We start from the raw sequence: 26,461 nt of genomic DNA on the forward strand, positions 1-26,461 counted from the left end.
GGAGTGGGCTCTGTCGGAGGGTCAGTGCTGAGGGGGCGCCGCACTGTCCGAGGGTCAGTCCTGAGGGAGTGGGCACTGTCGGAGGGTCAGTGCTGAGGGAGCGGGCACTGTCGGAGGGTCAGTGCTGAGGGAGCGGGCACTGTCGGAGGGTCAATGCTGAGGGAGCGGGCACTGTCGGAGGGTCAATGCTGAGGGAGCGGGCACTGTCGGAGGGTCAATGCTGAGGGAGCGCCGCACTGTCGGAGGGTCAGTGCTGAGGGAGTGGGCACTGACAGAGGGTCAGTGCTGAGGGAGGGGGCACTGTCGGAGGGTCAGTGCTGAGGGAGCGTGCACTGTCGGAGAGTCAGTGCTGAGGGAGTGGGCACTGTCGGAGAGTCAATGCTGAGGGAGCGCCGCACTGTCGGAGGGTCAGTGCTGAGGGAGTGGGCACTGACAGAGGTTCAGTGCTGAGGGAGGGGGCACTGTCGGAGGGTCAGTGCTGAGGGAGCGTGCACTGTCGGAGGGTCAGTGCTGAGGGAGCAGGCCCTGTCGGAGGGTCAGTGCTGAGGGAGCGGGCCCTGTCGGAGGGTCAGTGCTGAGGGAGTGGGCACTGTCGGAGGGTCAGTGCTGAGGAAGTGGGCTCTGTCGGAGGGTCAGTGCTGAGGGGGCGCCGCACTGTCGGAGGGTCAGTCCTGACGGAGTGGGCACTGTCGGAGGGTCAGTGCTGAGGGAGCGGGCACTGTCGGAGGGTCAGTGCTGAGGGAGCGGGCACTGTCGGAGGGTCAATGCTGAGGGAGCGGGCACTGTCGGAGGGTCAGTGCTGAGGGAGCGGGCACTGTCGGAGGGTCAGTGCTGAGGGAGCGGGCACTGTCGGAGGGTCAGTGCTCAGGGAGCGGGCACTGTCGGAGGGTCAGTGCTAAGGGAGCGGGCTCTGTCGGAGGGTCAGTGCTGAGGGAGCGGGCCCTGTCGGAGGGTCAGTGCTGAGGGAGCGGGCTCTGTCGGAGGGTCAGTGCTGAGGGAGCGGGCACTGTCGGAGGGTCAGTGCTGAGGGAGCGGGCACTGTCGGAGGGTCAGTGCTGAGGGAGTGGGCACTGTCGGAGGGTCAGTGCTGAGGGAGTGGGCACTGTCGGAGGGTCAGTGCTGAGGGAGCGCCGCACTGTCGGAGGGTCAGTGCTGAGGGAGTGGGCTCTGTCGGAGGGTCAGTCCTGAGGGAGCGGGCCCTGTCGGAGGGTCAGTCCTGAGGGAGCGGGCACTGTCGGAGGGTCAGTGCTGAGGGAGTGGGCTCTGTCGGAGGGTCAGTGCTGAGGGGGCGCCGCACTGTCGGAGGGTCAGTCCTGAGGGAGTGGGCACTGTCGGAGGGTCAGTGCTGAGGGAGCGGGCACTGTCGGAGGGTCAGTGCTGAGGGAGTGGGCACTGTCGGAGGGTCAATGCTGAAGGAGCGGGCACTGTCGGAGTATCAGTGCTGAGGGAGTGGGCACTGTCGGAGGGTCAATGCTGAGGGAGCGCCGCACTGTCGGAGGGTCAGTGCTGAGGGAGTGGGCACTGCGGGAGGGTCAGTGCTGAGGGAGCGTCGCACTGTCGGAGGGTCAGTGCTGAGGGAGCGCCGCACTGTCGGAGGGTCAGTGCTGAGGGAGCGTCGCACTGTCGGAGGGTCAGTGCTGAGGGAGTGTCGCACTGTCGGAGGGTCAGTGCTGAGGGAGTGTCGCACTGTCGGAGGGTCAGTGCTGAGGGAGCGGGCACTGTCGGAGGGTCAGTGCTGAGGGAGCGGGCACTGTCGGAGGGTCAGTGCTGAGGGAGCGGGCACTGTCGGAGGGTCAGTGCTGAGGGAGCGGGCACTGTCGGAGGGTCAGTGCTGAGGGAGCGCCGCACTGTCGGAGGGTCAGTGCTGAGGGAGTGGGCACTGTCGGAGGGTCAGTGCTGAGGGAGCGGGCACTGTCGGAGGGTCAATGCTGAGGGAGCGCCGCACTGTCGGAGGGTCAATGCTGAGGGAGCGCCGCACTGTCGGAGGGTCAGTCCTGAGGGAGTGGGCACTGTCGGAGGGTCAGTGCTGAGGGAGCGGGCACTGTCGGAGGGTCAGTGCTGAGGGAGTGGGCACTGTCGGAGGGTCAATGCTGAAGGAGCGGGCACTGTCGGAGTATCAGTGCTGAGGGAGTGGGCACTGTCGGAGGGTCAATGCTGAGGGAGCGCCGCACTGTCGGAGGGTCAGTGCTGAGGGAGTGGGCACTGCGGGAGGGTCAGTGCTGAGGGAGTGTCGCACTGTCGGAGGGTCAGTGCTGAGGGAGCGCCGCACTGTCGGAGGGTCAGTGCTGAGGGAGCGTCGCACTGTCGGAGGGTCAGTGCTGAGGGAGTGTCGCACTGTCGGAGGGTCAGTGCTGAGGGAGTGTCGCACTGTCGGAGGGTCAGTGCTGAGGGAGCGGGCACTGTCGGAGGGTCAGTGCTGAGGGAGCGGGCACTGTCGGAGGGTCAGTGCTGAGGGAGCGGGCACTGTCGGAGGGTCAGTGCTGAGGGAGCGCCGCACTGTCGGAGGGTCAGTGCTGAGGGAGTGGGCACTGTCGGAGGGTCAGTGCTGAGGGAGCGGGCACTGTCGGAGGGTCAATGCTGAGGGAGCGCCGCACTGTCGGAGGGTCAATGCTGAGGGAGCGCCGCACTGTCGGAGGGTCAGTGCTGAGGGAGTGGGCACTGTCGGAGGGTCAATGCTGAGGGAGCGGGCACTGTCGGAGGGTCAGTGCTGAGGGAGTGGGCACTGACAGAGGGTCAGTGCTGAGGGAGTGTCGCACTGTCGGAGGGTCAGTGCTGAGGGAGCGGGCACTGTCGGAGGGTCAGTGCTGAGGGAGCGGGCACTGTCGGAGGGTCAGTGCTGAGGGAGCGGGCACTGTCGGAGGGTCAGTGCTGAGGGAGCGCCGCACTGTCGGAGGGTCAGTGCTGAGGGAGTGGGCACTGTCGGAGGGTCAGTGCTGAGGGAGCGGGCACTGTCGGAGGGTCAATGCTGAGGGAGCGCCGCACTGTCGGAGGGTCAATGCTGAGGGAGCGCCGCACTGTCGGAGGGTCAGTGCTGAGGGAGTGGGCACTGTCGGAGGGTCAATGCTGAGGGAGCGGGCACTGTCGGAGGGTCAGTGCTGAGGGAGTGGGCACTGACAGAGGGTCAGTGCTGAGGGAGGGGGCACTGTCGGAGGGTCAGTGCTGAGGGAGGGGGCACTGTCGGAGGGTCAGTGCTGAGGGAGCGTGCACTGTCGGAGGGTCAGTGCTGAGGGAGCGTGCACTGTCGGAGGGTCAGTGCTGAGGGAGCGGGCACTGTCGGAGGGTCAGTGCTGAGGGAGCGGGCACTGTCGGAGGGTCAGTGCTGAGGGAGCGGGCACTGTCGGAGGGTCAGTGCTGAGGGAGTGTCGCACTGTCGGAGGGTCAGTGCTGAGGGAGTGTCGCACTGTCGGAGGGTCAGTGCTGACGGAGTGGGCACTGTCGGAGGGTCAGTGCTGAGGGAGCGGGCACTGTCGGAGGGTCAGTGCTGAGGGGGCGCCGCACTGTCGGAGGGTCAGTCCTGAGGGAGTGGGCACTGTCGGAGGGTCAGTGCTGAGGGAGCGGGCACTGTCGGAGGGTCAGTGCTGAGGGAGTGGGCACTGTCGGAGGGTCAGTGCTGAGGGAGCGGGCCCTGTCGGAGGGTCAGTGCTGAGGGAGCGGGCCCTGTCGGAGGGTCAGTGCTGAGGGAGCGGGCACTGTCGGAGGGTCAGTGCTGAGGGAGTGGGCACTGTCAGAGGGTCAGTGCTGAGGGAGTGGGCACTGTCGGAGGGTCAGTGCTGAGGGAGCGCCGCACTGTCGGAGGGTCAGTGCTGAGGGAGTGGGCTCTGTCGGAGGGTCAGTCCTGAGGGAGCGGGCCCTGTCGGAGGGTCAGTGCTGAGGGAGCGGGCACTGTCGGAGGGTCAGTGCTGAGGGAGTGGGCACTGTCGGAGGGTCAGTGCTGAGGGAGTGGGCACTGTCGGAGGGTCAGTGCTGAGGGAGCGGGCACTGTCGGAGGGTCAGTCCTGAGGGAGCGGGCACTGTCGAAGGGTCAGTGCTGAGGGAGTGGGCACTGTCGGAGGGTCAATGCTGAGGGAGCGCCGCACTGTCGGAGGGTCAGTGCTGAGGGAGCGCCGCACTGTCGGAGGGTCAGTGCTGAGGGAGTGGGCACTGACAGAGGGTCAGTGCTGAGGGAGGGGCCACTGTCGAAGGGTCAGTGCTGAGGGAGGGGGCACTGTCGGAGAGTCAGTGCTGAGGGAGGGGGCACTGTCGGAGAGTCAGTGCTGAGGGAGCGCCGCACTGTCGGAGGGTCAGTGCTGAGGGAGTGTCGCACTGTCAGAGGGTCAGTGCTGAGGGAGTGTCGCACTGTCAGAGGGTCAGTGCTGAGGTAGCGGGCACTGTCGGAGGGTCAGTGCTGAGGGAGCGGGCACTGTCGGAGGGTCAGTGCTGAGGGAGTGGGCACTGTCGGAGAGTCAGTGCTGAGGGAGCGCCGCACTGTCGGAGGGTCAGTGCTGAGGGAGTGTCGCACTGTCGGAGGGTCAGTGCTGAGGGACTGTCGCACTGTCGGAGGGTCAGTGCTGAGGGAGTGTCGCACTGTCGGAGGGTCAGTGCTGACGGAGTGGGCACTGTCGGAGGGTCAGTGCTGAGGGAGCGGGCACTGTCGGAGGGTCAGTGCTGAGGGAGCGCCGCACTGTCAGAGGGTCACTGCTGAGCGAGTGGGCACATCCAGAGAGTCAGTGCTGAGGGAGTGGGCACTGTCGGAGGGTTAGTGCTGAGGGAGTGGGCACTGTCGAAGGGTCAGTGCTGAGGGAGTGGGCTCTGTCCGAGGGTCAGTGCTGAGGGGGCGCCGCACTGTCGGAGGGTCAGTCCTGAGGGAGCGGGCACTGTCGGAGGGTCAGTGCTGAGGGAGCGGGCCCTGTCGGAGGGTCAGTGCTGAGGGAGCGGGCACTGTCGGAGGGTCAGTGCTGAGGGAGTGGGCACTGTCGGAGGGTCAGTGCTGAGGGAGTGGTCTCTGTCGGAGGGTCAGTGCTGAGGGTCGCCGCACTGTCGGAGGGTCAGTCCTGAGGGAGTGGGCACTGTCGGAGGGTCAGTGCTGAGGGAGCGGGCACTGTCGGAGGGTCAGTGCTGAGGGAGCGCCGCACTGTCGGAGGGTCAGTGCTGAGGGAGCGCCGCACTGTCGGAGGGTCAGTGCTGAGGGAGTGGGCACTGACAGAGGGTCAGTGCTGAGGGAGGGGCCACTGTCGAAGGGTCAGTGCTGAGGGAGGGGGCACTGTCGGAGAGTCAGTGCTGAGGGAGGGGGCACTGTCGGAGAGTCAGTGCTGAGGGAGCGCCGCACTGTCGGAGGGTCAGTGCTGAGGGAGTGTCGCACTGTCAGAGGGTCAGTGCTGAGGGAGTGTCGCACTGTCAGAGGGTCAGTGCTGAGGTAGCGGGCACTGTCGGAGGGTCAGTGCTGAGGGAGCGGGCACTGTCGGAGGGTCAGTGCTGAGGGAGTGGGCACTGTCGGAGAGTCAGTGCTGAGGGAGCGCCGCACTGTCGGAGGGTCAGTGCTGAGGGAGTGTCGCACTGTCGGAGGGTCAGTGCTGAGGGACTGTCGCACTGTCGGAGGGTCAGTGCTGAGGGAGTGTCGCACTGTCGGAGGGTCAGTGCTGACGGAGTGGGCACTGTCGGAGGGTCAGTGCTGAGGGAGCGGGCACTGTCGGAGGGTCAGTGCTGAGGGAGCGCCGCACTGTCAGAGGGTCACTGCTGAGCGAGTGGGCACATCCAGAGAGTCAGTGCTGAGGGAGTGGGCACTGTCGGAGGGTTAGTGCTGAGGGAGTGGGCACTGTCGAAGGGTCAGTGCTGAGGGAGTGGGCTCTGTCGGAGGGTCAGTGCTGAGGGGGCGCCGCACTGTCGGAGGGTCAGTCCTGAGGGAGCGGGCACTGTCGGAGGGTCAGTGCTGAGGGAGCGGGCCCTGTCGGAGGGTCAGTGCTGAGGGAGCGGGCACTGTCGGAGGGTCAGTGCTGAGGGAGTGGGCACTGTCGGAGGGTCAGTGCTGAGGGAGTGGTCTCTGTCGGAGGGTCAGTGCTGAGGGTCGCCGCACTGTCGGAGGGTCAGTCCTGAGGGAGTGGGCACTGTCGGAGGGTCAGTGCTGAGGGAGCGGGCACTGTCGGAGGGTCAGTGCTGAGGGAGTGGGCACTGTCGGAGGGTCAGTGCTGAGGGAGCGCCGCACTGTCGGAGGGTCAGTGCTGAGGGAGCGGGCCCTGTCCGAGGGTCAGTGCTGAGGGAGCGGGCACTGTCGGAGGGTCAGTGCTGAGGGAGCGGGCACTGTCGGAGGGTCAGTGCTGAGGGAGCGGGCACTGTCGGAGGGTCAGTGCTGAGGGAGCGGGCCCTGTCGGAGGGTCAGTGCTGAGGGAGCGGGCTCTGTCGGAGGGTCAGTGCGGAGGGAGCGGGCCCTGTCGGAGGGTCAGTGCTGAGGGAGCGGGCACTGTCGGAGGGTCAGTGCTGAGGGAGTGGGCACTGTCGGAGGGTCAGTGCTGAGGGAGTGGGCACTGTCGGAGGGTCAGTGCTGAGGGAGCGCCGCACTGTCGGAGGGTCAGTGCTGAGGGAGCGGGCCCTGTCGGAGGGTCAGTGCTGAGGGAGTGGGCACTGTCGGAGGGTCAGTGCTGAGGGAGTGGGCACTGTCGGAGGGTCAGTGCTGAGGGAGCGCCGCACTGTCGGAGGGTCAGTGCTGAGGGAGCGCCGCACTGTCGGAGGGTCAGTGCTGAGGGAGTGGGCACTGTCGGAGGGTCAGTGCTGAGGGAGTGCCGCACTGTCGGAGGGTCAGTGCTGAGGGAGTGGGCACTGTCGGAGGGTCAGTGCTGAGGGAGTGGGCACTGTCGGAGGGTCAGTGCTGAGGGAGTGGGCACTGTCGGAGGGTCAGTGCTGAGGGAGTGGGCGCTGTCGGAGGGTCAGTGCTGAGGGAGCGGGCGCTGTCGGAGGGTCAGTGCTGAGGGAGTGGGCACTGTCGGAGGGTCAGTGCTGAGGGAGTGCCGCACTGTCGGAGGGTCAGTGCTGAGGGAGTGCCGCACTGTGGGAGGGTCAGTGCTGAGGGAGTGCCGCACTGTCGGAGGGTCAGTGCTGAGGGAGTGGGCACTGTCGGAGGGTCAGTGCTGAGGGAGTGGGCACTGTCGGAGGGTCAGTGCTGAGGGAGTGGGCACTGTCGGAGGGTCAGTGCTGAGGGAGTGGGCACTGTCGGAGGGTCAGTGCTGAGGGTGTGGGCACTGTCAGAGGGTCAGTGCTGAGGGAGTGCCACACTGTCGGAGGGTCAGTGCTGAGGGAGTGGGCTCTGTCGGAGGGTCAGCCCTGAGGGAGCGGGCCCTGTCGGAGGGTCAGTGCTGAGGGAGCGGGCACTGTCGGAGGGTCAGTGCTGAGGGAGTGGGCACTGTCGGAGGGTCAGTGCTGAGGGAGCGGGCACTGTCGGAGGGTCAGTGCTGAGGGAGCGGGCACTGTCGGAGGGTCAGTGCTGAGGGAGTGCCGCACTGTCGGAGGGTCAGTGCTGAGGGAGTGCCGCACTGTGGGAGGGTCAGTGCTGAGGGAGTGCCGCACTGTCGGAGGGTCAGTGCTGAGGGAGTGGGCACTGTCGGAGGGTCAGTGCTGAGGGAGTGGGCACTGTCGGAGGGTCAGTGCTGAGGGAGTGGGCACTGTCGGAGGGTCAGTGCTGAGGGAGTGGGCACTGTCGGAGGGTCAGTGCTGAGGGTGTGGGCACTGTCAGAGGGTCAGTGCTGAGGGAGTGCCACACTGTCGGAGGGTCAGTGCTGAGGGAGTGGGCTCTGTCGGAGGGTCAGTCCTGAGGGAGCGGGCCCTGTCGGAGGGTCAGTGCTGAGGGAGCGGGCACTGTCGGAGGGTCAGTCCTGAGGGAGTGGGCACTGTCGGAGGGTCAGTGCTGAGGGAGCGGGCACTGTCGGAGGGTCAGTGCTGAGGGAGCGGGCACTGTCGGAGGGTCAGTGCTGAGGGAGTGCCGCACTGTCGGAGGGTCAGTGCTGAGGGAGTGCCGCACTGTGGGAGGGTCAGTGCTGAGGGAGTGCCGCACTGTGGGAGGGTCAGTGCTGAGGGAGCGGGCACTGTCGGAGGGTCAGTGCTGAAGGAGCGGGCACTGTCGGAGGGTCAGTGCTGAGGGAGTGGGCACTGTCGGAGGGTCAGTGCTGAGGGAGTGGGCACTGTCGGAGGGTCAGTGCTGAGGGAGTGGGCACTGTCGGAGGGTCAGTGCTGAGGGAGTGGGCACTGTCGGAGGGTCATTACTGAGGGAGTGGGCACTGTCGGAGGGTCAGTGCTGAGGGAGTGGGCACTGTCGGAGGGTCATTACTGAGGGAGCGGGCGCTGTCGGAGGGTCAGTGCTGAGGGAGTGGGCGCTGTCGGAGGGTCAGTGCTGAGGGTGTGGGCACTGTCAGAGGGTCAGTGCTGAGGGAGTGCCACACTGTCGGAGGGTCAGTGCTGAGGGAGTGGGCTCTGTCGGAGGGTCAGTCCTGAGGGAGCGGGCCCTGTCGGAGGGTCAGTGCTGAGGGAGCGGGCACTGTCGGAGGGTCAGTCCTGAGGGAGTGGGCACTGTCGGAGGGTCAGTGCTGAGGGAGCGGGCACTGTCGGAGGGTCAGTGCTGAGGGAGTGGGCACTGTCGGAGGGTCAATGCTGAAGGAGCGGGCACTGTCGGAGTATCAGTGCTGAGGGAGTGGGCACTGTCGGAGGGTCAGTGCTGAGGGAGAGGGCACTGTCGGAGGGTCAGTGCTGAGGGAGAGGGCACTGTCGGAGGGTCAGTGCTGAGGGAGTGGGCACTGTCGGAGGGTCAGTGCTGAGGGAGTGGGCACTGTCGGAGGGTCAGTGCTGAGGGAGTGGGCACTGTCGGAGGGTCAGTGCTGAGGGAGCGCCGCACTGTCGGAGGGTCAGTGCTGAGGGAGTGGGCACTGTCGGAGGGTCAGTGCTGAGGGAGTGCCGCACTGTCGGAGGGTCAGTGCTGAGGGAGTGGGCACTGTCGGAGGGTCAGTGCTGAGGGAGTGGGCACTGTCGGAGGGTCAGTGCTGAGGGAGTGGGCACTGTCGGAGGGTCATTACTGAGGGAGTGGGCACTGTCGGAGGGTCAGTGCTGAGGGAGTGGGCACTGTCGGAGGGTCATTACTGAGGGAGCGGGCGCTGTCGGAGGGTCAGTGCTGAGGGAGCGGGCACTGTCGGAGGGTCAGTGCTGAGGGTGTGGGCACTGTCAGAGGGTCAGTGCTGAGGGAGTGCCACACTGTCGGAGGGTCAGTGCTGAGGGAGCGGGCCCTGTCGGAGGGTCAGTCCTGAGGGAGCGGGCCCTGTCGGAGGGTCAGTGCTGAGGGAGCGGGCCCTGTCGGAGGGTCAGTCCTGAGGGAGCGGGCACTGTCGGAGGGTCAGTGCTGAGGGAGCGGGCACTGTCGGAGGGTCAGTGCTGAGGGAGCGGGCACTGTCGGAGGGTCAGTGCTGAGGGAGTGGGCACTGTCGGAGGGTCAATGCTGAAGGAGCGGGCACTGTCGGAGTATCAGTGCTGAGGGAGCGGGCACTGTCGGAGGGTCAGTGCTGAGGGAGTGGGCACTGTCGGAGGGTCAGTGCTGAGGGAGTGGGCACTGTCGGAGGGTCAGTGCTGAGGGAGTGGGCACTGTCGGAGGGTCAGTGCTGAGGGAGCGGGCACTGTCGGAGGGTCAGTGCTGAGGGAGTGGGCACTGTCGGAGGGTCAATGCTGAAGGAGCGGGCACTGTCGGAGTATCAGTGCTGAGGGAGCGGGCACTGTCGGAGGGTCAGTGCTGAGGGAGTGGGCACTGTCGGAGGGTCAGTGCTGAGGGAGTGGGCACTGTCGGAGGGTCAGTGCTGAGGGAGTGGGCACTGTCGGAGGGTCAGTGCTGAGGGAGTGGGCACTGTCGGAGGGTCAGTGCTGAGGGAGTGGGCACTGTCGGAGTGTCAGTGCTGAGGGAGCGCCGCACTGTCGGAGGGTCAGTGCTGAGGGAGTGGGCACTGTCGGAGGGTCAGTGCTGAGGGAGTGCCGCACTGTCGGAGGGTCAGTGCTGAGGGAGTGGGCACTGTCGGAGGGTCAGTGCTGAGGGAGCGGGCACTGTCGGAGGGTCATTACTGAGGGAGTGGGCACTGTCGGAGGGTCAGTGCTGAGGGAGCGGGCACTGTCGGAGGGTCAGTGCTGAGGGAGCGGGCACTGTCGGAGGGTCAGTGCTGAGGGAGCGGGCACTGTCGGAGGGTCAGTGCTGAGGGAGCGGGCACTGTCGGAGGGTCAGTGCTGAGGGAGCGGGCACTGTCGGAGGGTCAGTGCTGAGGGAGCGGGCACTGTCGGAGGGTCATTACTGAGGGAGCGGGCCCTGTCGGAGGGTCATTACTGAGGGAGCGGGCCCTGTCGGAGGGTCATTACTGAGGGAGCGGGCCCTGTCGGAGGGTCATTACTGAGGGAGTGGGCCCTGTCGGAGGGTCATTACTGAGGGAGTGGGCCCTGTCGGAGGGTCATTACTGAGGGAGTGGGCCCTGTCGGAGGGTCATTACTGAGGGAGTGGGCCCTGTCGGAGGGTCATTACTGAGGGAGTGGGCCCTGTCGGAGGGTCATTACTGAGGGAGTGGGCCCTGTCGGAGGGTCATTACTGAGGGAGTGGGCCCTGTCGGAGGGTCATTACTGAGGGAGTGGGCCCTGTCGGAGGGTCATTACTGAGGGAGTGGGCCCTGTCGGAGGGTCATTACTGAGGGAGCGGGCGCTGTCGGAGGGTCATTACTGAGGGAGTGGGCCCTGTCGGAGGGTCATTACTGAGGGAGTGGGCCCTGTCGGAGGGTCATTACTGAGGGAGTGGGCCCTGTCGGAGGGTCATTACTGAGGGAGTGGGCCCTGTCGGAGTGTCATTACTGAGGGAGTGGGCCCTGTCGGAGGGTCAGTGCTGAGGGAGCGGGCACTGTCGGAGGGTCATTACTGAGGGAGTGGGCCCTGTCGGAGGGTCAGTGCTGAGGGAGTGGGCCCTGTCGGAGGGTCAGTGCTGAGGGAGTGGGCCCTGTCGGAGGGTCATTACTGAGGGAGCGGGCGCTGTCGGAGGGTCATTACTGAGGGAGTGGGCCCTGTCGGAGGGTCATTACTGAGGGAGTGGGCCCTGTCGGAGGGTCATTACTGAGGGAGTGGGCCCTGTCGGAGTGTCATTACTGAGGGAGTGGGCCCTGTCGGAGGGTCAGTGCTGAGGGAGCGGGCACTGTCGGAGGGTCATTACTGAGGGAGTGGGCCCTGTCGGAGGGTCATTACTGAGGGAGCGGGCACTGTCGGAGGGTCATTACTGAGGGAGTGGGCACTGTCGGAGGGTCAGTCCTGAGGGAGTGGGCACTGTCGGAGGGTCAGTGCTGAGGGAGTGGGCACTGTCGGAGGGTCATTACTGAGGGAGCGCTGATATCACACACAGGCCAAGTTGTGATTTTGTTGTTCGCTGTTTAACCGCTGCCCTGGGATTAACACAATTTGTGACTAATCGCTCGCTCTGGCACCGGAGCCACTCAGGGACGGGGTCGGCGCTTCTAAAATGTAATGTCCTGCCAGCACCCTTCACTCACCTGCGAGCACACATTTAGCTCGTAGTTTCACCATGTCTCCTCCTGCTCGGTTCGGAAGCCCATGAACCGGTTCATTCCATCGACAATAAACCTGGAGGCTCCTACTCCAGGCCTCACTTTAGGCCGCAAACCGCCATCAGGCCTCCTTGGTTACACCGCCCTAGCAACTTCCTCTCGCCTCCTCTCATTGGTCCCGGCCCCGTGGGCGGTGTACCCGATATTAATTGGCCAACTCGCCGTCCGTCGCAACCCTCTGCTACATGATTGAGCGTCTGGGATGCCAATCAGGTGTCCTCACGCTGTAATTGGTCTAGAGGCCGTCCGTCATACTGCCGTCCAAAGTGATTGGATATCTGTGACGTTAAGCGAGGAGCTCAGCATATCCACGTGTTTACAGTATCTTGAGGTTGTGATAACAATGCCAGGTTTTAAAAACTTTTTTTGGGAAACGGATAAATAGGTGAACCTACGAGAATATTCTTTTCTCAGATAGCAAAAAAAAACTTAAGTATATAAAACAGAAGTATGGATGCTGTGAAACAAAAACAAAGTTCTGGAGAATGTGTTCAGAGATAATAGGAACTGCAGCTGCTGGTGTGGAGCTGGACGAACACAGCAGGCCAAGCTGCATCTTAGAAGCCTCTCTGATGAAGGGTCTAGGCCCCAAACGTCAGCTTTTGTGCTCCTGAGATGCTGCTTGGCCTGCTGTGTTCATCCAGCCTCACATTTTATGCTGGAGAACGTATGGCAGCATCAGTGAGGGGAAGGACAGTTGCCAGTCTAGAGCCCAGCAATTTATTTTTTATTACTTTCAGATATTTTATAGCTTCCATGCTGGGAAGTTCTAAATCTCTGTTGGAGTAAAATACTCCTGCAATAATTACAAATTGAGAACTCAGAGCAGACCTAGGCTCTCAGTCCCAGGCCTGCACTGTGATCACCGCTGGTCTATCTTGACTCCATTTCCCCCGACCTGTCAACCCATTACCAAAGTATTTCATCAAATTTACTCAATATCTCAGTATTCACCACTCTTCAAAAGAGATATCATTTCTCATGTTTTAAAAATCAGCTATGTGCTTCATCCTACAATTACTCATGTCCAAGTATGATTCACCTGGATAGCATGCAAAACAAGTTTTCACCGTTTAGGCAGGTTCTTTACACAGAGAGTTGTGAGAGCATGGAATGTGTTGCCAGCAGCAGTTGTGGAAGCAAGGTCATTGGGGTCATTTAAGAGACTGCTGGACATGTATATGGTCACAGAAATTTGAGGGTGCATACATGAGGATCAATGGTCGGCACAACATTGTGGGCTGAAGGGCCTGTTCTGTGCTGTACTGTTCTATGTTCTATGTTCTAATAACAAATCTAGTGAATTCCCCAAACCCCAAGTTCACCTTGTGACAGATAATAGGAACTGCCAATGCTGAAGAATCTGAGATAACACTGAAGCTGGATGAACACAGCAGGCCAAGCAGCAGAGGTGCAGAAAAGCTTGATGTTTCGGGTCGGGACTGAAGGAGGGTCCCAACCCAAAACGTCAAGCTTTCCTGCTCCTCTGATGCTGCTTGGCCTGCTGTGTTCAGCCAGCTCCAGTGTTATCTCAACTTGTGACAAATGCATTATGTAACATTTACATAGTACTTTGGGATGTTTAGTTAGCTAACAGAACTACAAACAAAAATGACCATGACATAAGCTTCGGGTGACCTGTCAAAGATGTAGATTTTAAAAAAGGTCTTCATAGTATCACAAGGCATCATAACACCAACATTGTTCACATTTGATTTGAATCACAAAAAGCTGGCATGTAGGGAAAGCAAAGAGAATGCCCATTTATTTTTAAAAGGAAAAAAGGTATCTAGTTAAACTACACCAAGGGCAATGATCAGACCACAGGTGACAAATTTTAGTCCCTTTATCCAATGTATACCAGGCATTGGAGACAGTCCAGAAAAGGTTCACTTTGTTGATTCCAGGTATGGAGAGACTTGTCTGGAGGGGCAAGTTGAGCACGTACCAATATCATGAGAATGAAGTGATCTTACTGCTGAAAGGCTTGTTTCTTAAAGATACTTGACCAAGTAGATACAGAAAGGTTATTTCACCAGTGAGAAGCAAAGATCAGGACGTGACACCCAAAGACCAGAGGATGATTTTCTCTGCCCATCCCACCTGAAGGGTATTTAGTTTGGAGACCCCTTTACTGCAGAGGGCTCAAGGCTATGTTGGCAACAATGTTGAAGGATGAGGTGGGCAGATTTCTAAACATTAAGTGAATGAAAGGTTATGGGGATAGGTCAGGAAATGGGACAGTTATCAGATCAGCCATGATCAAGTTGAATGGCAGAGTCAACGGGCCAAGTGGCTTATTTTGGCTCATGCATCCTGTCTCAGTGAGCTAGTAGCAGATGGCATTGTTTGGGCAAAGATCCCATATACCAACTTATGGTATCATTGGCCTGTGCTGGCTTTGTGTCAAGCAATGCCCTGATTAGAAGTTACTTCAAGGCCTCAACTTAGGGTTTAAACCCTGCACCCTACCTTGCCAATATCTCTACTATCCAGATGACCCCTTTCCTTTCCATTGGCAGTGCCTCAGCCCCGTAGTCTGCAAAGCTAATAAAGCCTACATGCAGGTAAAGGATAACAGAAGCAAACTCTCAGCTTGTACGCTGTGCGCTTTTAGACATATGAACATAGAATGCAAAGCAGGTCCAAGGGACTAAGTTCACAGCTGATTACAATCTCAAACCTTCATTCCTGCTGAACCTCTCACTGCCTTGCTTGAAGAATTACTTCTGCCTCAAAATATTCGATGAACTCTAGTTCCATCACATCTTCAGGGAGAGTTCAAAATACACAACCCTCAAGATAGATACTGCCTCACCTTTTTAAACTGGCAAACCCCTAGTTCTAGATCTTTCCCAGAGAGAAAAAACCCATTGCCACATCAACTCCATCAAGGGATGTCAGGATTGTTTCAAATCCAGTCACTTTATTAAACACCCCACAGGTAATCCAACCATGCCTCAACACAACCCACCGAGTCAAGGTATTAGTCTGATAACTATGGGAAGGGAAACAGAAGCCACAGCAGTAGTGTCAATAAAGTAGCACAGAATTTAACCAAATCACATCCTGACTGCCATACAGGACTGTAGGAACACAGAACACCAAAATGGTCTTTTCTTTAAAAAAGGTATTTATTGAACACTGGAACAATGTTATAATTGGTCCATGGTTTATGCAGCCTCTTCCTTGGCAATGCGATCCTTCTTCAGTGGTCCCTGAAAACAAAACAATACCAATATCAAAAAGAGCTGGGCAAGGCAGTTTCAAACAAAAACCCCAACATGTGTTCATTGCAACTACAAAACAGTTCTTAAGTCTTGTGCAAGTCAATTTACAAAATCTGAAGGCACACCACAGGAAAGTTGCACTGATTAATTTATCACTCACCATAAATGCCTTCTTCTCCTCAAGGGTCTGGAAGCGGCCATGACCAAATTTGGAAGAGGTATCAATAAACTTCAGGTCGATCTTCTCCACAGCACGGCGGTTTGTCTGCACCAATAGGGACTGCAGGGTTGAACATTACAGTTTAATATTCTGTACCACAACCAGCTTAAAACTATGGGTGGGGTGGGTGGAGGAGACAGAAACATGGGCTGTCTGCACACCAACTTAGAACAGGAATAGCATCTCACCTGGAGACCAGAGATGGATATACATTAGCCATGCCTTTGTCACAATCATGCATCTACAGAGCATCTTGATCAGAGACTGAATGGCAGTATGCACACTATTACCTAGGAACAAGCCACTATGGGCCTAGTAGTGTTGCTTTTACCTGCAGAGCTACTCAGCATCCCAGGGGTACCACTAAATTATATTCAATGGCAAGTTTGTTTTGTCTCTGACAACCAAAAGGATATGGAGAGTTGGCAGAAAGGTGCAGTCAAATCTAAAGATCAACATTTGTCAGTGAACTCTACAGTAGATTTGACAGGTGTATTCCTACTCCCATTTCTCATGGTAAGTTAATGATGCAGAGTATTGGCCATCTATGGGGAAAGCTGAAAATGCTCAAGGGCAGCTACAATCTTTAACCGAGGGGGGAAGATTGACTATGTATTCATATTAAGATAACAAGTAGTTACCTTACGCAGCGTAAGCACACGTTTCTTGGTACCAACAACACAGCCCTTCACCATTACAAAATCATTGGTAACTTCACCATAGTGAGGAAATCCTCCCTGATGAGATTGAAAACAGCAGTTAGCACAACAGTCTTAGAATGACATGAACTACAATTTGGAATGTCATTTATAGCTTGCTAAAAACGCACTAGTGGGTTGATGCTCTTGTCTGTCAAGTCATACTCTGTAGCAGCATTGTTCTTCACCAGCTTGCCATCCTTGGTCTGGTAACCAGATCCAATCCTGTAGATCTAAAAAGGTAAAGAATTGAGTTTTAGTTCACATTTTAAGGAAACCTGGTAAAACGCATTCAGAGACAAGGTGTGAGAATTTCTATTTCAGGCAAAGCAATTTTGAGAATGTACTGTAATTAAGGATTGAGAGGTCAGTCATTCTGACCAAAAAAAAAAACAGCACCATTTGCAAAGAAACCTGGAACCCCAGCTTTGGCTCTTGCTCAGGATTCTCTTCAGGTTAAGAGACAGGTTCAGCTGGCAGTTAGGAAGGTAAAAGCAGTGTTATCATTCATTTACAGTGGCCTAGAATACAACAGCATGTATGTACGCCTGACATTGAAGGCAGCTCTGGCCAGACCACATTTGGAACACTGAGTAGTTTTAGGCCCCATATCCAAAGGAAGGATGTGCTGACCTTGGAGTGGGTCCATGATCTAAGGAATGAAGGGCTTGTCATGAGGAACAATTGAGAACACTGGGTTTGTACTTGGGAGTTTACAAGGATGAGGGGGAGTCTGATTGAAACAAACAGAATACCAGGCCTGGATAGAGTGGATATGGCAATGTTTTCACTAGTAGGAGACTAGGACCCAGGGGCACAACCTTAAGCGTGAAGGCAACTCTTGAGAACTAAGACAGAGGAATCTTGGGGTTCAAGTCCCTAGCTCGCTGGAAGTGACCACACAAGTAAAATAGGGTGGTAAAGGCATATGGCATGCTTGCCTTTACTAGCCAGGAAACTTGAGTACCAGTTAGAATGCCATGTTACAGCTTTATAGTAAGTGTCACTGAACCAAAAATGTTATTGCATTCAATTCTCACCACATGACAATAGCGACGTTGAAGCTTTGGCACGGTTTCAGAAGGTTTGCCAGGTTACTGCCTGGATTGGAGGGTTTGAACTACAAGGAGGCTAGAAAAACTGAAGGGAGACTTGACAGAAGTCTATAAAATTATGAGATGCAGAGATAGGGTTGATTGTCAGTACGTACCATTTTCCCTCGCAAGACTTCAAAATGTCTAATGCTAGAGCCAATGCCCCTCTTGCCTTTTAAATGCAAAGTTCAAAAAGAGATGACAGGTATGTTGTCTTTTAAAAAGACAGACAAGAGTGGTATGAGTGTGGAATGTACTGCCAGGGATGGTGGTGGAGGCAGATATGATAGGGTCATTTAAGAAACTCTTAAGATAAATACATGAAAATGAAAGGAACAGAGAGTTACAGGACCAAGAGCAGGGAAAAGGCACTTGTTTAATTTGGCATGTTTGGCACAACATTGAGAGTTGAAGGACCCATTCTTGTGCTGTGCTATTTTAGGTTCTGAGGAGAGGAGGAACTTATTCAGATGCAGGATATTTCATCTGTGGAGCTCATTGCTGCAGAGGGCTATGAAGACCAAGTCATTGAGTGTCTTTAAAAGGCAGATAGATAGGTTATTGATTACTAAGTGGATCAAGGTTACAGGGAGAAGGCAGGAAAGTGGGACTGAGTAACATATCAGCCATGATCAAATGGTAGAGCTGACTCAAAACAGCCCAATTCTGCTCCTGTACATTGTGAATTCAGAAATGCACATTAAGAATAAACTTGGACTGGAGACCCAGCTAGCATCCTTTAGGGAGGGGCAACAGCCATTCTGATCCAATCTAGACAATTGTGATTCCACACCCACTGACTTTAAAGTGCTTACCTTCTTGTTGATCTCTGTACGGTGATGGTATCCCTTCTGACCTGCACGAGCAACAGAGAAAGCTACACGGGCAGGATGCCAAGCTCCAATACAGGCAACTTTACGCAGCCCCTTGTGAGTTTTCCTTGGCAGTTTCTTTGTGTGCCAACGACTGGTGACCCCTGGGGAGGCAGAGAACAGACCAATTAGTGAATACCCAAGATGTTGACAATTCTTCATTTACTCCTGAAACAGAGATCTCAGAAGGAAGGCAGCATGGAATGGCTCCTCATCAGAGTCAGATGCTGTTACCAACATATATTCCATGTTATCATCACAGAATGCTCCAACAGTGAAGTGTGACAATGGTCAACAAAAGTGTCATTAAAAAGGCATATTACCTATGCACATAAACAAAATACAATCATTTGAGACCCATCCAACTAAGCAGCTGATTCACAGATTCCATACCTTTGAAGCCATGGCCTTTAGTAACACCAATGACATCTATCATCTCATCCTGACCAAACACCAGGTTAACAGAAACCTGCTGTTCCAGTTTCTCTCTTGCCCAATCAACTTTCTCAGCAATTGTCCCACCGTTCAGCTGGATCTCCATGATGTGGGACTTCTTCTGACGCAAGGGAAGCAGGCGCATCTGTGGAGATGAAGCATTCCAATGAACAAATCAGAACAAGCCAACATGAGTGGGATATTTCCCTCTGTTAATCAAGTCAATTTGCTCCACCACTACCAGCACATCTTTGCTTGCCTAAAATAAACTGACGGCCTTCAAAATCACCTCCACTCACCCTAATATTTCTTTAGGAATGGCTTGGTGTCAAATACGTTTACAGGAGACTTCTGTGAAGCAGGTTGGAATGTTTCACTATAACCATTCCTATGAATAGATATGCAACTCTCCCAGAATTAGAGGGCTGAAACAACACTCTACACCATCCACAAAACCTGACACAAACTTATGGTCTTGGCTTGTCCCCTGAAGACATGACATGGGGATTAAATTTTTTTAAAAAAACACTAAATCAAGTGGCCTTATTATTAAGATTTTGTGAAACAAAAGTTTGAGTATCCCGAAGTAATTTAACAGGTATTAAAATCCAAAACAAACAAAAAGGTAGCAAGCCAGAAATCGCAAACAGAAGCTTCCGTACCCAAGCCTCCTTTCAAATTCAGCTTTGGTGCTTACCTGTGTGTGAGCAATGATGCGAATAACTTGGCAGTATTTCTTCATGCTGTTGAAGTCCTTCTCCAATTGTTTCTTGCCATCTTCATCCTGCCATTTCTTGCAGTACTTGGTGAAAGCCTTCTTCTTGGATTTGTACCTTTTATATAGAGAGAAGAGAACATTGGCGCAACCCTTCATCACACAATTGTGAGCGGAAGGAATCAGCACCAAGCAGGTCGGCTCATTGTTGGGATCAAAAGGACACTTTCCTCCAACATTCAGAGCCTGGAGCTCATCGACCTATGTTGCCATAGTCGAGCGGAGCTGCTGATTATTCAATCCAGATTAACACCTTTCCGCATCATCTTTATGAACTGTAAGATTTGGGAATTATGTGACATATTTACCAATTCTTGTAGAATCGACGCTTGCATTCATCACTGATGTGCTCAGCAAAGACGGTCTTAAAGGTTCGGAGACCACGGGGAGTCTCAATGTAGCCAACAAGACCAACAATTACCATTGGAGGAGTTTCAATTACAGTGACTGCTTCGACCACCTCCTTCTTGTTCACCTCTAGGAAATTCAGAAAAAAATTAACATTCTGACAAAAAACCCATGAACCCAACATATTGAGAATTTCTCTATGCAAATGCTGTCAGAGCAGAGTAGTGCCAGCATTTTGCTTTAATATAATACAATTAGCACAGCATGGCTGGTTTAACCAGGTACCCAAGCTAGAGAAAATTTGAACAGATAGACCGAGCGTACCCACTGGGAGAGACTTTCAACATGCAAACAGTAGCTTCATGTTTTGGTGTAGGGACAAAAACAATTAGCAAGCTTGTTTGAGGGCATCATTTGAGGAACAATTATATTCAAGAAGTGTACCCATTTCATTGCACTACAGTCAGCATACTCGACATTCAGCAAAAGCACCACAGGTGACTGAATTATGACCGCCCGTCGAGTTTATCATCATGTGTAGTTATTCTATTTGGTCTCTCAAAACTAAAGCAGGGAGTTATGAAACATCAAACGCTTCTCCCCAAACTAAGCACCACTTTTAATCATTAAATAGTTTTGCATTTTTGAATGCAAGCCTTTAGTATTCTGCTCGAAGGAGCAAACCCAGTTCTAATGAAGGGTTGCTGATCTTTAAATATTAACACCAAGATGAATTGGTGCTTGGGTAAGAAATTAAATATTTAAAAAAGTGTTTCAGAGACAGTAGGAACTGCAGATGCTAGGCCCAAAACGTCAGCCTTCCAGCTCCTCTGATGCTGCTTGGCCTGCTGTGTTCATCCAGCTCTAACACCTTGTTATCTCAACTATTTAAAGTGTTAGGTTCATCCACTCCTTAGTGGAAGGTCATACATCAAGTCCAAAAAAACACCAAAAATTTTCACAACTTTTAAGATCAACGCTTTTCACAAGAAATCTTTCCAAAGAAAAAGGTGGAAGTGAATAAGTACCATGAACAAAAGTGCTGCCAAGACATTTAGGGCATAAGCTTTAGGTACTTATAATCAAAGTAAAGCTAGTTACCTGCAAACTGTAATCAGCTTAGCCCCAAGGCAGTTTTTGATTAGAAGGGCATTGAAGGTTTGGGGGGGGGGGGGGAGGGGGGGGGGGGTCAGGTGGAAAATTGTGGTCATTATTAACTCCAATCACAGCCATCCTACTGAATGACAGATCAGACGCAGGAGGTCCAAATAACCTGTTCCTCTCTCATGCTGCCAAACACACTATGCATCCAAATGACACTGGAGATATTCTTGCCTTCAAACAGCTGCCAATTTTTGGGGACCAGTACTGTAGGGGCAAAGCTTGATTTCAAACCAAAAACACAACAAGCACAGTGGCTCAGTGGTTAGCACTGCTGCCTCACATCAGCAGGGACCCAGGCTCAATCCCAGGCTGGGGTGATTGTGCACAGTTGGCACATTCTCCTTGCTAAAGGAAGGTCCCAACCCAATCCTGCTCCTCTGATACGGCTTAGCCTGCTGTGTTCCTTCAGCTCCCCAATTTTCTGACTCCAGCATCTGCAGTTTTCCCACCTCCCCATGTCAGTGTCTATGTGGGTTTCGCCTGGGGACTCTGGTTTCTTCCCCCAGTCCAAAGATGTGCAGATTAGATGAACTGGCCATGCTAAATTGCCATGCGGCATCCAGGGATGTGCAAGTGGATTAGCCACAAGAAGTGTGGCGTTTATGGGGATTTTAGGCAGGGTGGGGGTTGGGGATCAAGTCTGGATAGGATGCTGTTCAGGGGGTCAGTACAAACTTGAAAGGCCATTTTATCCACTGTAAAGATTCTACAAATTCACAAACACAGCCTGTAACAGCTTCATAAACTTGGGGCTCCTTACCCCACAAGCAAACCCTGCAGAGTTTGGCATGTACAGGACGAATATGCAGTGATCACACAATTAAAAAGAGACTATACTTAAAGTTTGCACTTACACACTATGAAACATTAGAATATTACTGTACTTACTTGAACCAGGCCTGTCAACATCACGAACAATGTGAGTCATGCCAGCCTTGTAACCCAAAAAGGCAGTCAGATGGAGAGGTTTGGAAGAATCATCTTTGGGAAAGCTCTTCACTTTTCCCCTGTGCCTTCGGCTCCTTTTTCGGGGCAGGAAGCCCAAAGACCCATGTCTGGGGGCCGAGAACTTGCGGTGAGACTGTACACAGGAAAAAGAATTTAAAGTTGAGGAAGATCATCCCAAATGTTGCAAACTGGAAATAAAGAGAAACTTGTTTCCCCCAAGGACCATTCCTTAAAAACTTTATAGAAGGTACACTTCAAAGATAAACCTATGATACAGCATCACAATGACCTTTATTCATACATCCTGAATCAGCCTCTATTAAATTCCTATGTTGCTACAAAATTAGGCTGCTATTAGGATTAGCACCATCAGAAACATTGCTATTTTTCCTATGGGCATGAGCTCTTGGGTTCACACCCTCATCAGGATTTGACCCATTTCTCTAGTAAGTGGGGCTCAACATTGGGGGGGGGGGGGGGAGGCAGCTTTAAACACACCATACTAACCCCATCGTGAGCATCTGATCCAAATACAAAAACCAGGAAATAACAGCACAAAGTTGAAACTAGCCGCACACGACGAAGATATAGTCGGTTATCGCGGCTCATGTGAGCAGGATGGCTCGGACTGAACTCGGATTGCATTCTCTGAACCACAGTCAACCGCCGCCATTTTATGGGCAATCGGGTCGGAATTAAAACGTGTTAAAACACTTTCCTTAACATCATCGTCAAAAAAAAATTCCATCAATACCATACTGGCTGTGTTATTAAGAATCGTGTATACGTGCATTTGTTCGAATTAAGGTTCGACATGCTCGGATGGCTATGATATTGATCAGATTAAAAAACACCAAACTCACCATTTCTCAGAGTAACCTGAAAGAGCGAGCGATGGCTGCGCCTTCCCTTTTATACCCCGGTTACACATCACTTCCTGCCAACGACGCCACTCTTTTACTTTCACAATTTATAACAAAATACAAATTGCAATCTTTAATTTACAATTATTTTGTATGCATTTTAAAATGGGGCTTTTCGATTTTTCTTGGTTGATTTATTTTCCAGCTCAACAATTAAACTATGTCACTGCCTTTAACACTTTATTGACCAAAACCCTACTTTTAGGTCTTATTATTTTCTTTTTAATTTTGCAAGTATGGTTCTTCTCAATTATGTTAACCCTTGAGATTAAACTACCATTGTTGTTTTGTCAATTTTGCTTCTCCTTAAGGGGCACATTTCCCCTTAGCACCCACCACCTCAAAAATATCTATCTATATAAAGCAATACTACAATCATAAATAACGTTAATATCTTTATGTAACACCTTTCACAACCACCATTAACTTCAAATCACTTCATGACCAGTTAAATGCTTTTGAAGTGTAGTCATTGTCATAACGTAGGAAACACAACAGCCGATTTGTGCACAGCATGATCCCACAAAAAGTGATCATGACTAGAAAATCTGCTTTGGTAATGTTGGTTGAGAAATAAATATTAACCAGGACATAGGGGATAATTCCTCTACTCTTCTTCAAAATAGTGTCATGGGAGTTTTACATCTAGCCAAGTTGGCAGACCTCTGTTTAAATACCTCATCTGTAAGAAGGCATCTCTGACAGGTCAGCCTTGAGTTGTAGGCCCACATGCTGGGAATGGCACAAGCCTGGTACCTTGAGGAAAAGTGGTATCCACTGCATCACAGTCAGCATGGCTAATCCAGACAAATATTTCAGACTGGAGAGTACAACATAAACAATTTTATTAGGGTGACCGGAAATACCAGTTTTGCCAGGATACATTTGCAATAAATATATTGATGTCCTGACGATTTCCTAAAATTAGTTCTAAAGCACTGACTTTCACCTCTTCCCTTTTTGTCAGATACAAAATGGATCAAGGTGGAGAAATTTGAGTGAACTGTCACCTTTCCTCCTGTATCCATTGTAATATATTGTAGTCGGCTGATCTGATAACCCACCCCTTTGACTTCTCCAAGAAAACTACCACAACCTTTTTTGGCTCCATTGCCAATGACACCATTTAGAAAATGATTTGAGTAACCTTGCCATCTTTGGCTGACCATTCCGTTGAAGTCATCACATGAATTCCCAATCTCAACTGACCTCCCTCAGGTTACTGCATTGGCTACCTGACATGCCAATCATCATGGAGGCCCCACCTTCCCATTTGCTGCCTTTCCACTTTATGTCCGGGGTTTACTTCCGAAAATCTGGTCATCCTGCATTTCAGCTAAACCCAACTTTACCCTCCTCCAAAGTGCTAACTCAAAGGTGGAGGCGCTGAGGAGAGACAATGGAAACACTTATCTAAGCTTAGGCAACTGTTTTATTTTGAAATATACTTTATTCAAGAGCATTTTAAACAAACTTACAAAAACATTTTGATAAATATGACAGCATGGTCAATAAAGCTCAACTTGTAATAGACTTAATATTTACAAAGCCTGTTCCATATCCGACTTACAGCCTGAGTGCAAAACATTTCAAATTTGAAATTTCAGAAAGTACAGTAGATATGGAAAAATAAATCTGTATAGAATATGTTTCACCTCAATACATTTGCAATGCATGTAATCCCAAAGTGCACTCTTTATAAGGCACATAGTCTGTTAAGTTCTATAGTTTCCAGCCTCTCTGTGCTACCAATGAGAAACCTTAGACTGGGACCTCTCCCCCTTGGGCTTTGGAATCTTTCTGCGTCATACTTGGTCGAACATAACTCCTTTCTCTAGAGAACCAGTAAGTTTCAAATAGACAAAAAGCATTGTTCATGGATCTCCAGCTGAGGCTGATGTCTGTCCCAGGTACAGCTCATGGAGCTCAGTGTTACCAAGTGGCAGAGGATGAACTTTGATAAAAAAAACCACTGCATCTTTCTCTATTTCTTCCTTGAAAAGGTATGTTGTGTGAGGAGATTGACATCAGTGTCTTCCTCAACACAGCCGCCTCAACGGGCAACAACAGAGGTGGTGAGACCTCCCGAACTGTAAGAAGAATCTAATGGGAAAGGCCTTCCTCACTGCCAGCCAAGCCACATCTTGGGTCCTTGTTGAAAAGCTCCACAAAATGACTGTCTGCTCAGGGAACCATCTGGCCAGAATGATCTTCTCCTTTCTCAGCAGGGCCTTAAGGATGATAAGTGCTGATCTTTGCCTGATGGGCATGTGCTCTAAGTATCCATGAGGCTCAATAGGCAATCTGATTCCAGAATTTCAAGGCAACGACACCAGAGCCATATTTGGCAGCACTGGGAGCAGGTAGAGCCTTAGCACGTAGTAATTCTTGGTGTGTGCACGCTGAGGTTAAGTCTCCCAACCTTGGAGGGCTAGGCAACTTCCTCACCACCAGGTGACAAGGTGCACGCATGCATGCATTAACATCCTAGTAATCATCGCTCCCACTTGAATTCTCTTCTCAAGTAAGCTCTGTCCAATTGAAATGCTGGATGTGTCAGACACTCATGGCATTAATCAAGTGTGTACCAGTCAACTTTGCTCTTTGACCTCAAGTCTGGGTGAACCATGGCATTGGGAAACAGTGATGCCAAGTTGTCAGACATAATTCAGAGGTTTTTGAGAGTCTGTTCATGGCGTCATTGGTCATCAGTCTCCCCAAGATTCAACTGTTATGCCTTGAGTGTAATCCCAACATCACGGTGTGTATCTCCCCAGCAATGAAGCCATTTCCGGTCATCCATTCTGCTGCTTTACGGGAGAGGCTTCATGGTGTGAGTTTTGTTACAAAGAAGTGGTCGACAGCTCTCTGATAATTAAAACTGAAACACCCAGAGAAGCTCACCTTGCTTCGTAATCTGTTAAAGGAAGTGTGAAAATTGATATAATCTGCCTCTCACCCCCAGTCTGTTACAAAGGCCTGGTTAATTAAAAGAAATCCCTGATACTCACTTTATAGGCAACGAGTAACAATTTATTTATCTAACTCTGACAGTGAACACATTAACAGAACTACTAACAAACCGAACAAATCCCCCCTTAACTACTAACTATTCCTGAATAAAACAAAAATTTGAATGGTTTGCTGTTCCAATAGCTTTCAATCCCATTATTATAAACAAAATTAATCTCTTGAAATTAAAGCCAGAATAAGTCTTCTGGAATGTTCTTTGCCTTTTCTGCTGTACTCCAATCAGGAACACCTTCCTCCACCGAATGCTTGTGTCAGGAATATTAGCTAAGAGTGCCATAGTACTTTTATTTAGACAGTGCTTAGTCAGAGAGTTTAGAGATTTCGTGAGAGCCGGTGAGTTTCTCTTCAGACGGCAGTTCATCGTCACACCGATTTTCAAATGTCCTCTTCTTTTACACCATTGATCACCTATTAATTTCTTATAAAAGGATCGGTTGTACATTGTCAAAACCTAAAAATTTAAATTTAATTGGGTTTGGTGTCTAATTTAAATTAATTGGCTAAATTCAAAAGCCTGTTGTCTTGGTAAAAATGCTGCTAAAGTATAGCCATTCTGATCGTGTTTCAATTTCAAGAACTCTGTGTGTCTGCTGTTGCCTGCAGATGTTTTAAAAATCTGCACGCCTAGAAAAAAATGTTATTTTTAAAAGGGACCAAACACCCCTTCCCCCATCACTTTACAAACACCAAATACTCTACCCAACTTCACAACAGAGTGAAGCGCTCTGCATGCTTTGACTGGTTGAGGATGCTCCACATCTTTCACTTTGGAGAACATTCTCTTGTCCTGTCGTGAGAAGACTACAGCAGATATTAGGAAAGTTCAATGGGATGTATATTTTCAAACGTGTAGATTATGTACAATAATTGAACACCCCTGAGCCCAGTGTATCCTCAGAAGTGTTTTTTCCCCCCTTTTCCCTCTGTCTAGAGGATGTCTGGATATCTGAGGCTGCTGTGGAGGGAGGTCCGCTGACTGGTTGTCCCTGAGGACTACCCTCCTTCCCCTGAGGAGGGGGTGTCCATCCAGCTGACTCCTGTACAGGTTCAGATGCATCTTTGGTGTCAGCTGCTGGAGGCCATGGCAGTGGGAAGCAGCGGGCCAGGGATCCTTTGAAGTGACCTGAGGAAAGGTT

The 26,461-nt window shown here is 52.8% G+C and overlaps 2 protein-coding genes and 1 non-coding gene across 3 annotated transcripts in view; all 3 read right to left on the bottom strand.

The window, feature by feature from the left end:
* Positions 1-11,665, bottom strand: part of ift27 (intraflagellar transport 27 homolog (Chlamydomonas)) — an 86,253-nt gene extending 74,588 nt beyond the window's left edge. Inside the window, exon 1 of the mRNA XM_048521383.2 lies at positions 11,511-11,665. Coding sequence (XP_048377340.1) covers positions 11,511-11,544 — 34 coding nt within the window. The 5' untranslated portion in view covers positions 11,545-11,665. The remainder of the gene's footprint in view (positions 1-11,510) is intronic.
* Positions 11,666-14,700: 3,035 nt separating this feature from the next.
* On the bottom strand, positions 14,701-22,256 carry LOC132206418 (large ribosomal subunit protein uL3). The gene is made up of 10 exons (XM_059640537.1): positions 22,233-22,256; positions 21,310-21,502; positions 19,218-19,386; positions 18,832-18,967; positions 18,093-18,279; positions 17,643-17,803; positions 15,865-15,966; positions 15,677-15,772; positions 14,976-15,095; positions 14,701-14,803 (listed from the first exon to the last, which is right to left on the bottom strand). The coding sequence occupies exons 1-10, from the start codon at positions 22,233-22,235 to the stop codon at positions 14,759-14,761; spliced, it is 1,212 nt and encodes a 403-aa protein (XP_059496520.1). The 5' UTR covers positions 22,236-22,256; the 3' UTR covers positions 14,701-14,758.
* On the bottom strand, positions 17,875-17,967 carry LOC125447338 (small nucleolar RNA U83B). Its single transcript, XR_007246545.1, has one exon. It is a non-coding gene; the product is annotated as a small nucleolar RNA U83B (small nucleolar RNA).
* Positions 22,257-26,461: the final 4,205 nt, after the last annotated feature.

The sequence above is a fragment of the Stegostoma tigrinum genome, chromosome 38, assembly GCF_030684315.1.
Source record: "Stegostoma tigrinum isolate sSteTig4 chromosome 38, sSteTig4.hap1, whole genome shotgun sequence".
NCBI lineage: Eukaryota > Metazoa > Chordata > Chondrichthyes > Orectolobiformes > Stegostomatidae > Stegostoma > Stegostoma tigrinum.

What these genes read in the sequence shown, in the direction of transcription:
- LOC132206418 (XM_059640537.1), bottom strand. An exon ending in GCATCATTGCTCACACACAG is followed by an intron (nt 18,280 to 18,831) that starts GTAAGCACCAAA and finishes TCATCTCCACAG; the next exon opens with ATGCGCCTGCTTCCCTTGCG. An exon ending in GTGTGCTTACGCTGCGTAAG is followed by an intron (nt 15,096 to 15,676) that starts GTAACTACTTGT and finishes TCAACCCTGCAG; the next exon opens with TCCCTATTGGTGCAGACAAA.